Source organism: Myotis davidii, unplaced genomic scaffold, assembly GCF_000327345.1.
Source record: "Myotis davidii unplaced genomic scaffold, ASM32734v1 scaffold125, whole genome shotgun sequence".
NCBI classification, from domain to species: domain Eukaryota; kingdom Metazoa; phylum Chordata; class Mammalia; order Chiroptera; family Vespertilionidae; genus Myotis; species Myotis davidii.
Window position 1 is genome coordinate 7325837 of NW_006299390.1, and position 14181 is coordinate 7340017.

The 14181-nt window shown below is 43.1% G+C and overlaps 1 protein-coding gene across 5 annotated transcripts in view; it reads left to right on the top strand.

Annotated features, from left to right (window-relative positions):
• PDE1C (phosphodiesterase 1C) overlaps positions 1-13704 on the top strand; it is a 184626-nt gene extending 170922 nt beyond the window's left edge. For 2 of the 5 annotated variants that reach the window (XM_006774920.2, XM_006774921.2), the window contains one exon: positions 13430-13704. In XM_006774920.2, coding sequence (XP_006774983.1) covers positions 13430-13599 — 170 coding nt within the window. In that variant the 3' untranslated portion in view covers positions 13600-13704. Of the gene's footprint in view, positions 1-4567; positions 5390-13429 lie in introns of those variants that run through there. The other 3 variants (XR_436249.1, XM_006774923.1, XM_006774922.2) reach the window with 3 other exon arrangements.
• Positions 13705-14181: the final 477 nt, after the last annotated feature.

Sequence of the window (14181 nt, forward strand, 5' to 3'; positions counted from 1 at the left end):
GGGTGGGAGTTCCCTCTGGGGTGCCTGGCCAGTCTGGGTGAGGGGCTGAGGGCTGTTTTCGGGTTGGGACGGAAGCTCCCAACCGCTCCTTTTTTTCTCTCTTTTTTTTTTATTGTGGGCCAGCTTTAGCTCTGAGGTTCCAGCTCTTAGGCTTCCGCTCCTAAAAGCAAGTATCTGGTTTGTTTCGATTCTATAATCGAAACTCTGTATCAACTCCAGCTCTGAGATCCCGGGGCTCGCTGAAAGCAGGTTTCTGGAGTTTTTTTTTAGCTTCTATATGTTACTATGTTTCAAACTGCCTGCTCAGAGGCCTGCAAGGGAGGCGGGGGATGTTGGAGTCCTCCGTCACTGAATCAAGCAAGCCTCATGTTCAGTTTAAGCTGCCTGGCTGCCGGTCGCCATCTTGGCTGTCAGTTAATTTGCATATCTCACTGATTAGCCAATGGGAAGGGTAGTGGTCATACGCCAATTACCATGTTTCTCTTTTATTAGTGTAGATTAGCATGTTTTCTTGGTCATACATGAAATAATAGTTTATAATGAGTGGCATCTTAGCTTAGATGAAATATAATCTGTCTATCTGCTTTTTCAACCTCAACTTCTGTAGCTTCCTTACCCCATCCAACAACTGGACTCAGTGTCCACCAAGTAGGCTTTGAACTTTCTTGCCTCTGTTACCCAACCTGAAACACTGCTTACCCTTCCTCCCTGGCTAATTTCTTTTTGCAGTCCATCCAAATCTTCTTGGTAGCATTAATACTTATAATGGTTTGCTAAGAAGTCCTTTTTCCCAGTCATAGGTGGCTTTTTCCAGGGTGGGGATGATCTTATTCTTTTTTTGCCTCAGTGCCTGTCAAGGTAGCAAGCACATGTTGGATTCTCATTAGTGTTGATAAGGCTGGATGGATGGGTGTGTGAGCGGGCACTGTCTATATTAATTTATGACTGTACAAAAAGTGATTTCCCAAAAGAGAAAAGGCTCATCCTCAGGAAAAGGCTCATTTTTGAGTTTGAATTTGCATCAGTTATACTAACTTGCTTTTTAATATTGAGCCAACCTTGGTCTGTGGTCTCTGGAGGCCTCTTTCATCCTCTCCTGCTTGTGCCCTTAGGACCATAGACATTAGGAGAACAGCTCTGAACCAAGCAACTCCAGAGTGTAGGGATGGTTTGTGCTCTTCTGTGGAAGGCCATGACATTCCAGGGTGAGGTGGGATCTCTGACATCACCCTGGACACCTACAAGGATGCAGAGCTGGCCTGGTCCTGTCTGCTGTGCTGGAGGCCTGTCATTGGCCTGCTGGGTCTCCAAGGCTTCTGAGCCAGCCTCAGCCACCGCAGCCTTGCCTCGGTTGGGCAGTCTAAACTGGCCCAAGTTGGGTGTCTTAGGTTCTGAGTTGTGACCACTCCAAAGCCTGTAGAGTTGGAGTGGGTAGTTCTCATGTTTTGTCTGTCAGACACCCTCCACTTCATGTGTTATGATGGCAGCTCACTACTACTTTCTACCTCAGGAATACCACACGTTACCTCCCTCTGACTCAGGTGCCTGTACCTCAAGCTGCTTGTGCTGGCTGTCAAACAGTTAAAAATATCTTGTTTAAGATACTCAGAAGTTCAATGGAGGACTAATAATCCTTAAAAAACAATAAAGTAAAATTATGCAGAAACAAAACTACAAAGATATGCAAAACAAATAATTCTAAAATCTTAAATGAAAGGCAAACTATTACCATTCAAATTTTAAAAAGAGAAAGGAAAACTCAAGGTGAAAAGAAAATTCATGTTGGAAGATAGTCCTTAGGACTCTATACCACACATGACATAGAAAGAGAATCATATCACAAATGAAAGAGCATGGACTATAAAACTTAGAAGAAGACACAGGGATACATCTTCATGACCTTGGATTAGGCAATGATTTCTTAGATAGGACACTTAATGCCCAAGCAACCAAAACAAAAAAATAGATAATACAATTTTGTTAAAATTAAAAACAGTTGTGCTTCAAAGGACACTATCAAGAAAGTAGAAAGAAAATCCACCGAATGGAAGAAATATTTCTAAATCATCTATATATTTAAAAGCCAAGTGACCGGAATGCCAGAACGACTGGAATAACCGGAATGACCGGTTGCTGACACACACTGTGGCAGCCAACCGGCCCAATAGGGGCCCGTACCAGCCCCGCCCCAACCTCCCGTGGCCCCTCCCCCTGGCCGGCCCAGCCCCTGATCACCCCACCCACCCTGATCGGAGGCAGGGCCAGCTGGCCAACTGCCGCAGTCCCTCTGCATCCCTACCGTGGCCCAGGCCTGATCGGCCCCCATAGGGTGGGCTGGTTGGACCCCACCTCTAGTATATCTGAGAAAGATCTAGTGTCCAGAATGTGGAAAGAATTCTTACAACTCAACAATAAAAAGACAAGTAACCCAATTAAAAAGTGGGCAGAGGATTTGAATAAACATTACTCACAAGAAGATATACAAAAGGAATGTGGAAAGACTGTCAACATCATTGGTCATTAGAAAAATGAAAATCAAAACCACAATAAGATATCACTCCACATGTACTAGAATGACAAGAATAAAACAAGTTGTTGCCAATGACCTGGAGCAAGTGATACCCCTGGAGCAAGTGTTGGTGATGAAAAATGCTGTAGCCACTTTGGAAAACAGTTTGGTAGTTTCTCAAAAAGTCACAAAGAGGGACCATATGACTCAGCATTCCACTCCTAGGTATATTCTCAAGAGGATTGAAAACATATGTTCACACAAAAGCTTGTTCATAAATATTCATAGCAGCATTACTTGTGATAGCTACAAAGTGGAGACAAACTAAATGTCCATCAACTGATGAGTATTTAAACAAAATGTGAAATATCCATACAATAGATTATTGTTCAGTCATACTAAAGGACTTTTGTACTGGTATATTCTATAACATAGATAAACCTTAAAGACATTTTGCTAAGTGAAAGAAGCCAGACACAAAAGGCCACATATTATATGATTTCCTTTATGTGAAATATCCAGAACAGGCTAATCCATAAAGACAGAATGTAGATTAGGGGTTGCTAGAGGCTGGGGAGAGAGAAAAATAGGAAGTGAATTCTCATGGGTATGATTTTTTGATTGGCAATAAAAATTTTATGGAATTAGATATTGCTAGTGGTTGTCCAACCTTGTGAATATACAAAAACCACTGAACTGTACACTTTAATGGGGGAATTTTATGGTATGTGAGTTTATATCTCAATAAAAGAGCATGGAAGATAGATAAATGGCTCAAAAGACTTAAATTCTTAGATGGAAAATGCACCTCGATTGCCATCCCATAAAATAAAAGGCTAATATACAAATTGTCCCCTCGACTGGAAGTTTGACCAGGAGTTTGACCAGGGGGTGGGCTGGCCGGCCAACCTCTGGTGTCCTCTCCCCGGGCCAGCCGGCTGGACCCCACCCATGCACAAATTGATGCACCTAATACCTAAATAAAACCAAATGCTTTCCTAAGGACAGTGAGAGTGCCTAAAATTACAACAAAAATGAGAAACAATAATTGCAAATGGCTTAAACTCTGGTATTAAAACACAGAGATTATGTGATTAGATAAAAGAAATCCAAAATCCAGTTCTATCCTGCTTTTAAGAGACACTTAGAAGACACACACAGAAAGTTTGCTGATGTATAGCAAAAGATATGTGCAAAATATAAAGCTAGTTCTTGGGAAAACGTCTATTTTAACATCTGTTTGGCAGGCTATTATACAGTAGATTTAAGTGAAAAACCTACTACTGTCTTCCAAAACAGCTTTGTTTGTCTTTATCCATTTAGACATGATTTTACATATATTTCAGAGAAATGCAATGTTTTCCCTTTCTAACCTATTGAGCGAGATGGGTGTTGAAAATTCAGATAGCAAGAAAGTTCTGCAAATAACGTTCCCCAACCCAGAAGCCACCAGAGACCATGTCATGAAAGAACAGCTCGTGTGGTTTCTGAAACTACCTAGGGGTCCTCCTGCAGCTCCAGCACCAGAACACTAGCCTGGGGACCTCACCTTGAATCCTTGCACACATCTTTAGCAAAGTGACTCTGACAGGGTAAAGCAATAGCATGTGCAGCCAATTCTTTTCTAGAGCCAACTTCACCTCTGCCTTATGGGGTTTGTGAGTCTCACCGAGCTCCATGGGGGGGTCCGTAGATGATGGAGAGCTGAAGATACGTTGGCTCTCGCTGGAGGAGTGACCCGGAGCTTCACCACCTCTTACGGTCATGACTGCCACTGAGGAAGAGTAGTCAGTGACTTCCTTCTGAGCAGATGCCCCAGGGTGCCTCGGTCACACCACTTTGCTGGAGGGATCCTTAGATGGAAAGGTACAGTACAGTAATCATTCACCAATGCAGATAGCTCATTCATTGCTCCTCTGTGTGTGCAGCTGCTGGCGTGCACGGTAGTATTGGCAGTAGACGCGCTCTGCTTCTAACCTCCACCGCCTGATGTAGACAGAGTTTGTGTGTGTAGATGCTAGCTGGCTTGCAATGACATTGTTGTGTGTCCTGTTCTAGGGGACTACGGATAACACGTCCAACAAGAGGATTCCTCCGAAGAGAACTGACCAGCTTTGAGGTCTGAAGACGTTTTAGGAAGCTTACGTTTTTTTTCCAAAACAAAATATTATGTATATTGTAAGTTATTGAGCGATGAACTTCAAAAATTTCAACTTCTGATCTCCCTCATACGGATTTTTTTATAATAAATACTTTGATACGTATTGCACATCTATCAAATATGAGGGACAATGCTAGGTTCTTAACATGTATTATCTATTACCTCATTTAATCATGACAGCAACTCTTCAGGAAGGTACTATAATCTCCATTCCACAAATTGGGAAATGGAGGCATAATCAAATAAATAGCTTGCCAAAGTTAGCACTCCTTGTTCTGAGTCTCATTGACATTGACACAATGTCAAATCACCCGCACTCTACCCTCCTATCTTTTGCATTTGTACTCTGCCTGGGGATTAGATCAGATACCCATGTACCAAGTTCAAGCACACTTCTTTTACGTGAAGATTCCAATGAGTGCTGTAGTTGCAATTGTCTTTTATCTTGAGTTCATTTTGAGGGATGACAGTTGTCATTCTTATCATGGACTAGATCAAAACGCACCTGTCATTTAGCCCTCGGAGCTCTAGGACACTGAAGAAATTTATCTTTACGGACTCTTTCTGGCGTAGGTTGTTGTTGATGTGAAGGAGGGACATAACACTACTGATTTTGCCTTACACTCCCCACCTTCCCATGCATACATGGAAAAAATGCACACGTTGATGAGAAAAATCAAGCAAAAGACTTTGCTTGTATAATCTCCAAATATCCCCGCCTCTTGGAAACAGCAGGTCTCATGTCCTTGGTGCTTGCCAGGGTGAACACAACGAAAACAAAGAACTTAGCTGAGGAGGATCATCTCCTGGAGGGAGGACTTTCTTATTCTTTTATTATTAGTTAAAATAATAATTTTATTAAATGAACTCATTTGTCATTAACAAATAAGGGTGCAGGACATTTAATAGGTAGTGGCTATTTTTTTAAAAATTTTGTTTCTTTTTTTAAAAAAAATATATTTTATTGATTTTTTACAGAGAGGAAGGGAGAGGGACAGAGAGTCAGAAACATCCATGAGAGAGAAACATCGATCAGCTCCCTCCTGCACACCCCCGACTGGGGATGTGCCTGCAACCAAGGCACATGCCCTTGGCCGGAATTGAACCTGGGAACCTTGAGTCTGCAGGCCGACAATCTATCCACTGAGCCAAACCGGTTCGGGCAGGTAGTGGTTATTTTAAATACGGGAGGAAGGCTCTGAAGTCAGACTGCTTGGATGAGAAATCAGAATCTAGATTCTTGCGCACTAGCTGTGTGAACCTGGGCAAGTTACTGAAGCTCCTTATGCCTCAGTTTCCTCACCCCAAAAGGGAGAGATACTAGTGCTTGCCTATTAGGATTATAGTGAGGACGATAGAACAGCTCAAGTTAAATGTCCAGCTTGTGCTCAGTACACAGTGTGTGTCAGATATTGTATTATTATTATTTTTTTTACCATGGCAGGTCCTTAACGGAACATCACAGGTCTCGTATTGTGCCATCCTCAGTGGAACTGATGTTAATAACATTCCAATCCCTTTCAATTCAAAACTCATGGGTGATTTTTCTAAGGGCTTTTAATCAGATTTCAGACCCATCCCTCGAGTAAACACTGATTTGAGAGATGAAATGAATGGCAGGGATTTTGTTCTTTGGTTAAAACAACATTTGAAAGGCATTAAATTATTCTATCTTGTTAGTTTGGTGTGTGTGTGTGGGCGCGGGCGCGCGCATGCATGTGCGTGCAAATGCAGATAGAAACTGTCTATAGATGGAAATGGATTTTGCAAAGGTCATATCATGGCTTTATCTTTGAAATGGAAGAAAACATGTGTCCCACACTTCTTTTATAAAATGGTGCCAATATTAGAAATTGTCCAGAAGCTGAGAGTGAGCCACGCCGCTGCCTTTGGAGCACAGTCACAGTGCGGGGTGCCAACGACCACTCTGCGGTTACAGGGGATGGAAAGAGCGGGATGCTGATGCAGCTTGTGGTTCCACCTGGGGATCCGGCTGGACTAGGTTACACGAGGACCCGTCATTGTTCTCTGGAGTCTGCGATCACTCAGTGCAAAACAACAGGGCCCGCTGCATGAATGAGATGGATGTGATACGAGAGCGAATTAGCCCAGTCTTTCTGAAAGTGTTTTTGCTCCTGATAAAGGGGGTTCCTTCGCCTGATTAAACTGAGGAATCTGCATGCTATTGGCTATTCTTAGGGATTCATAATACGTGTATCCGTCATTCAGGTCTTGAAGTCCTACCATGAACAGGCTCATTTAACCTTCACCCATTTAAATTGGACTTAAGACCCCCTCCCTCCCACAGCAACATCTATTCCATTCACAACTTTATTGAAGGTACTTTGAGAGACAGCAGCTTAAACAAGGAGTTTTATAAAACTTCAGTCATATTTTAACACCCGAATTCAACTAACAGCCATCAATTTTATATATTAACTAGAGGCCTGCTGCACAGATTCGTGCACCAGTGGGGTCCCTCAGACTGGCCTGTGGGGATTGGGCTGAAACCGACTCTCCGATATCCCCCAAGGGGTCCTGGATTGAGAGAGAGTTCAGGCCAGGCCCAGGGACCCCACCAGTGCTTAATTGGGGCCGGGGAGGAACCACGGGAGGGCTCCAGGGTGTGTCCAGCCCATCTCGCCCAGTCCCAATTGGCCCGGCCCCAGCAGCAAGCTAACCCACCAGTTGGAGCATCTGCCCCCTGGTGGTCAGTGCACGTCATAGCGACTGGTTGGATGGTCAGACAGCATGTTAGGCTTTTATTATATAGTATGAATCCATATCTTCTAAAGAAAAACACTTCTATGTAATAATAGTCCCTCTCCCCCACCCAACCCCGCCCCACACACAAATAGCTACCAAATGCAAAATGGTCTCAGCGAGAGACACACAGAGAGAAACTAGAAGGTAGGCTGGTGGGTGGCAGAGGAAGTGGAGAAGGTCATAGACACCTTTGGGAGGAGTTGTGGTGTTTATGACAATGATGAGATTTGGACACAGGAGGATTAAAACTCCTAAAAGAACACCACTTTTTGTGAAAAATAAACATTGTGTATAATTGCAAAATAAAGATGATGAAGAGTCAGTTTTTGTCTTGAACTTGTCTTTTCTTAAGCACATTTGAAGGTAGTATTGATGATGACTTTGCCAAGTGCAGGTTCTATGCAGACATGTGACTTTGTCAAGCCTTCATTAGCTAATGAGATCCTTTCCTCAAGTAAATTGCTCCAAGAGACGAGAGTAGACTTTGTGAATGTGCCCTGAAGAGGAAAGAGTCCACCTTGCTGATGAATAGGCATGGGGGTGGGGGAGGAGGGATTCTGTTCCCAGTTTTCTTCTTCTCAAGGGGGGAGGGGATTGCAACAGGTCTGCTTTGGTTCAGCTGTGGGAAGTGCCCAATCACTGAAGGGTCAGACCTTCTTCCAGGAATATCTCAGGAATGAAGGAGTCCTCCACCCCAGCACCCCAGAAAGAGAAGTCCCTGTTAAACTCTAGACAGCGCCCTCATCTCTGGCTCTGCTCTTTTGCCCTGTGATCAAATCAGGGGTCCCCTGTAGAGGGGAAAGGCCATCAGTGCATACAAAACAGCACTCTCTGAATTTCCCTTTTCTCCACATTTTGAGTGAGGCTGAAGGCAGGCATAGAAGTATTTCTACCATGTCCGTGGGGGGCCAATCTCTGTCAGAGGGTTCAACAAGGAGAGTTTTTGTTCTGACGATCAGAATTCCAGCAAACGGTAAATGTTTCTTCATGCTGAGAAGTGGAAATTCAATAATACTTTGCCTGGGTTCGTGCTGAGCAGCAAAAATTGAATGAATGTGGAGAGGGACCGTGATTTGAGCACTAAATCAGCCGGCCGGATGTTGGCACCACCAGCTTTTTTTTTTTTTTTTTTTTTAAATATACTTTATTGATTTTTTACAGAGAGGAAGGGAGAAAGATAGAGAGATAGAAACATCGATGAGAGAGAAACATCGATCAGCTGCCTCCTGCACATCTCCCACTGGGGATGTGCCCGCAACCCAGGTACATGCCCTTGACCGGAATTGAACCTGCGACCCTTCAGTCCGCAGGCCGACGCTCTATCCACTGAGCCAAACCGGATGTTGGCACCACCAGCTTTGATGCTAACGCCCTTTCCTGTCTCTACCCCATTCTCCAGGGTAAGGAGACTGTTTTTATGTTTGCTCCTAGACTGTTTTGTGCTGCCATCCCTTGTTTACCCTAAGAAACTCTGAGATCTAACATCTCTGTTGTTCTGCGTGTACATTATGATGCCACTACAGCACCATTTGCTGAAAGTCTTCCCGTGTCAGCCTAGCTCAAAAGGCAAAGTTGGTGTGGGTATTCTGGAGCTTGTAGTAATGGAATCACTAATCAAGCTTGAGCACTTTTTCTTCTGTAAACAAGCCACAGGTTTCAGAGAGGGTTCCTAGAATGGAAGCCCCTCGAGGGCAGGGATTTCTGTCTTTTTTGTTCATGGTGACATCTGCAGGACACGGTAGGTGCTCTAAGAGGCCTCTGAATGAATATTACTCTATAGGCCAGTGATGGCGAACCTATGACACGCGTGTCAGAGGTGATGCGTGAACTCATTTTTTTGGTTGATTTTTCTTTGTTAAATGACATTTAAATATATAAAATAAATATCAAAAATATAAGTCTGTGTTTTACTATGGTTGCAAATATCAAAAAATTTCTATATGTGGCACAGCACCAGAGTTAAGTTAGGGTTTTTCAAAATGCTGACACGCCGAGCTCAAAAGGTTTGCCATCACTGCTATGGGCTGTCACATGTATATGCAGCTAGGAGCTCTCTGTGATGTCTCCGACTAAGACCCAGAGTAAATATAGTTTTACTGTCTTTCTATTATGTATGATTTTGTAGAGAGGGTCTAATCTACGATTCAGTAGAAGACATCTTGGTAGTATGTTTCTTTGTAAAAAGTTGTGTCACTCAAGCCTGATCATAATAGAAAAATTAGAAAGTGTCAATAACCAGCAAGAAATAAAACAGCCATGTTTATACTGCTCATAGATAATCACTGCTATGGTTTAAATGTTCTTACAGAGTTTCCTGTGCATATATGTATATGTTTTTATAGTAATAAGGTTAGATCATTTATACTGCTTTTTTATTTGCATGCACCTCCATTTTTATTAATAGACATCTTTATCATTTTTCCATAGTGTCACAGTAGGCTATTTAATTCCCTGTGATTATACATTGAAGTTGCTTCTGATCTCCTTGATCATAAACGCCATGCATTTTCCTGTTATTGGATGAGGTTGGCACAGCTGGTTTCTCTCTTGTTTAATGGAGCCATCCCCCCAGTCCTACTCCTGCAAGCGACCTGTCCATCACACGCCTGCTGGCCCTTCCTTGTGAGCAGAGTAGCCTCAGAGAGAACTCACGTTCCAGGCAATGACTCAGCATCTCTGCTCCTCCACACCTTTCACCTCATTATAGTCTCTTAACCAGGTTTTACCTTGATTCATCTTCACAGTATCTCCAGCAGGAGCAGGAAAGGGAAGAGGTGGGGCCGAGGGTGGGAATATAGCAAAGGGGAGCAGAGGGAGGAGTATCAATTACCTTCTTCTGCGCACAGATCTGCAGGTTAGATGGTGTGCTTTTCTTATTATCAACAGTCCACACTTTATTCAGATTTCCTTGGTTGTTACCTAGTGTCTTTCTTCGGTTCCAGGGTCCCACCCAGAATAACACCTGCTATTTAGTCACACGTTTCCTTAGGCGCCTCTTGGCTATGACAGTATCTCAGCCTTCCCTTGTTTTGGGTGACTTTGACAGTTTTGGGGAATACCTGCCAGGTATTTTGTAGAATGTCCCTCAATTGCGACTCATCTGATGCTTTTTCATCATTAGAATGGGGTTATGTATTTTTGGGAGGAAGACCAGAGAAGTAAAGTGCTATCTTCATTACATAATTTGCATTTTCATCACATAAAATAAGGGTGTATACTACCAACACCACTTATCACTGTTGATGTCGACCTCAATCTCCTGGCAGAGGAGGTGTTTGTTAGATTTCTTCACTGTAAGGTTACTCTTGGTCCCCTTCCCAACCTGTACTCTGTGGAAGGATGACACTATCTCCAGCCCACACTAAAGGCTCCTTCTCCTTGAGGGAGGTTCTTCAACATGAATTATTTGGAATTCTTTTGCCTTAAAAGTGTGTCTACTCTCCCAAAATTATTTACTTGTTCTAGTATGCAGGTATATCCGTATAAAGACATGGATGTTTATTTTATACTTTGGGTTATACTTCCATACTACTGTGTTTATTTTGATGCTTAAATCATTCTAACTTTGGCCATTTGGGGGCTCTTTCATTTGTGGGGCTCTTTCATTTCTTTGTCCTGTCTTTCATTGTTTTATTTTGTTTTTGCACTTTATTACTTTTCTGCCACTACAAGGTGCTCCAGGTTCATCTTGTTCTCTAGTCCCAGAGCCAGCCATTTCTACAAGGAATCCTGGATCCTTTCATTGGAGAATAGTATTAGAAGCCAACGTCTGGGGACTAGGAGTGCTTGTTGCTACCGAGACTTCTAGACTTGTAGCTACTTCATCGCTTCCAGAACTTTTCAGCTAATAGACCAAGAAAATGTGTGTTTATGTGTCCATCTATATCTACATTAAGTGAAACTTGAATTCATACAGCCACTTGGACCATTCCGACCCTTCCCCTTATTTGTATACTCCTCTCCAGCAGTGAGAACTCTGGCTGTCACCAGCATTTATTCACGTATGTGGTTGTTCAGTTCCAGTAGACATATAGGGTAGTACTGGAATTGTGAACTAGTCCTCCCAACAATACTATCTACCCATATACAGTACATGTTTGCAGCCTTGCTGGTCTTTAAACCATGGTCGGCAAACTGGGGCTCGTGAGCCACATGCGGCTCTTTGGCCCCTTGAGTGTGGGTCTTCCTAAGCCTTAGGAGTACCCTACTAATTAAGTTAATAACAATGTACCTACCTATATAGTTTAAGTTTAAAAAATTAGGCTCTCAAAAGAAATTTCAATCATTGTACTGTTGATATTTGCTTCTGTTGACTAATGAGTTTGCCAACCACTGGTCTAACAGAATGCACTAACATCCAGTTCTTTAGGTGAGTGTCTTTTTGCCCCACGCTATTTACTAAGGCCGTTTCATACATTCATAATGCCATTAGATTGTTTTTGTTACATCCTGGATTTCACTCTGTGATTCCTAACCTCTGAAATTATTTTTAAAATTTGCATCCATTAAGGCTCACTCCTTGTGCTGCAATGTGTTTTGGATTTTGATGTATCCACCTCCACAGTACCATTCGGAATAGTTTCGCTGCCCTACAAATCCCTGTGCTCCACCTGCTTGAATCCCCCTCAATCCTTCAACCCACTGGCCATCCCTCCCTGATCCGTTGATCAGTTCTATTGTTTTGCCCTTTCAGGCATGTCCTCTAAGTGGAATCATTCAGTGTGTGGCCTCCTCAGACTGGCACCTTTCACTTAGCGGTACACACAGAAGACTTACCTAAGTCTTCACACGGCTTGGCTGCTCTTTGCTTTTAATCACCCAATGACACTCCCTGGTATGAATGTTCTGCAATTTGTTTCTTCATTTAACTATTGAGTGACTTCTTGGTGGCTTTCAGGCTTTGGCAATTGTGAATGAACTTCTATAAAATTCATGTACAGGTTTTTATGTGGACATAAGTTTTCAAGTCCGTAGGGTAATGATCTAGGAGCACAACTGCTGGATCACAGGGTACAACTATGTCCAGCTTCGTAAGAAACTATCAAACCATCTCCCAAAATGGCTGCACCATTCTGCCTTCCCACCATCCAGAGAGAGCTTCCTCACCAGCAATGAGCATCATCAGATTTACAATTTTTATTTTATCCATCCTAATCCATGTGTAGTGTATATATCACCATTGTTTCTTTTTAAATATACTTTTATTGATTTCAGAGAGAAAGGGTGAGGGAGAGAGAGATAGAAACATCAATGATGAGAGAATATCATTTATCGGCTTCCTCCTGCATGCACCCCCCTGGGGATCGAGTCCACAACCTAGGCATGTGCCCTTGACCGGAATCGAACCTGGGACCCTTCAGTCTGCAGGCCGATGCTCTATCCACTGAGCCAAACCGGCTAAGGCTATCATCGTTGTTTTAATTTGCAAATCCCTAGTGACAAAAATTGTTGAGCATCTTTTCCTTTGCTTTTTTGCTATGTGTATATTGTCTTTGGTGAGGAGTCTGTGCAGATCTTTTGTTCGTTTGGATATGAGAGCTTTATATATACATTTGCAAAATTTTCTCAAGGATGTACTTTGTATTAACAGTTCACGATTGCCTGCCACATCGCAACCCCAAAAGCTTACAGATAATGCTAAATGCTGGTTGATGACCTAGCTTGGCTCACTTCTGTTTGCTTTGCTCTTCCCCACAGTGACCCCACTGCACCCTCTCTCTTCCTTCCCCCCATTCCTCATTAGAAAAGAAGTTTACATTCATTGTGGGCTCATCACTGTTTCTCTCTAGGAATTTGTCTTTACTTACAGTGAGTGGCCAAGGTGATAATATGTTTATTCATCTGTCTGATTCATCTGTCTCCCTAAGACTCCTGGGAGACTTTCACTCTGTTTGTTTCCTGGTTTTGAAGACAACAAACAGGTCTCCGGGTGAGGAGATTGTCGGGGCCTTGCTGAGCTAACGGCTGTCTGTCTTCCTTTGCATGGCCGCCAGTGATCAAGCCTCCGCTGCGCCACTTTAAACGCCCCGCTTATGCATCCAGCTCCTACGCACCGTTGGTCCCCAAGAAAATGGAGGAGCACCCTGCAAGGTACAAGATGCTGGATCAGAGGATCAAATTGAAAAAGATTCAGAACATCTCCCATAACTGGAACCGGAAATAGGTCAAGAGAAAGAGAGGGGGTGGACGAGGGCCCACTCTCTGCCTCTCAGCACTCACCAGCCACCAGGTATACCTCCAAAGGGCTGGAGGTGGGGGAGGGGGGAGGGCCTGTGCCATCATGGTTGAGCCACCAGGACAAACAGAAGCTGTGAGTGATTTTCCCTTTACTGTTCTGCTATAAACTCATCAGTTGCTGGATTTGGGGGTCAATGCAGACCCACCAGCAAACCAGTAAGCGGGTTGTCTCATGTGGCTTTTATTGCTCTAAATCTTTCAAAGTCTAAATTGGACTAAAATTAACACGATGCAACCTGTTCAGAAAAGATGAAATTCCTCCCCTGGAAGTTGACTTGCTCCACTAAGATTATTGGTTAGTAGTCATTGTATTTCAGAACTGCACTTTTAAAGCCATCTTCCTCGATTTTAAATGCAGTGTTTAAAAGTCAAATAAACATGTCCCTTTCCAAGTAGAGGCACTCAAAACAAAAGTTGGGCTTCTGAATAGAAGCAGTCTTAGTGGAAAAAGAAGACTTAGGAATTGAGTGTTCATAGATATTTCTGAATTTGGACTTACTGAGCAGAT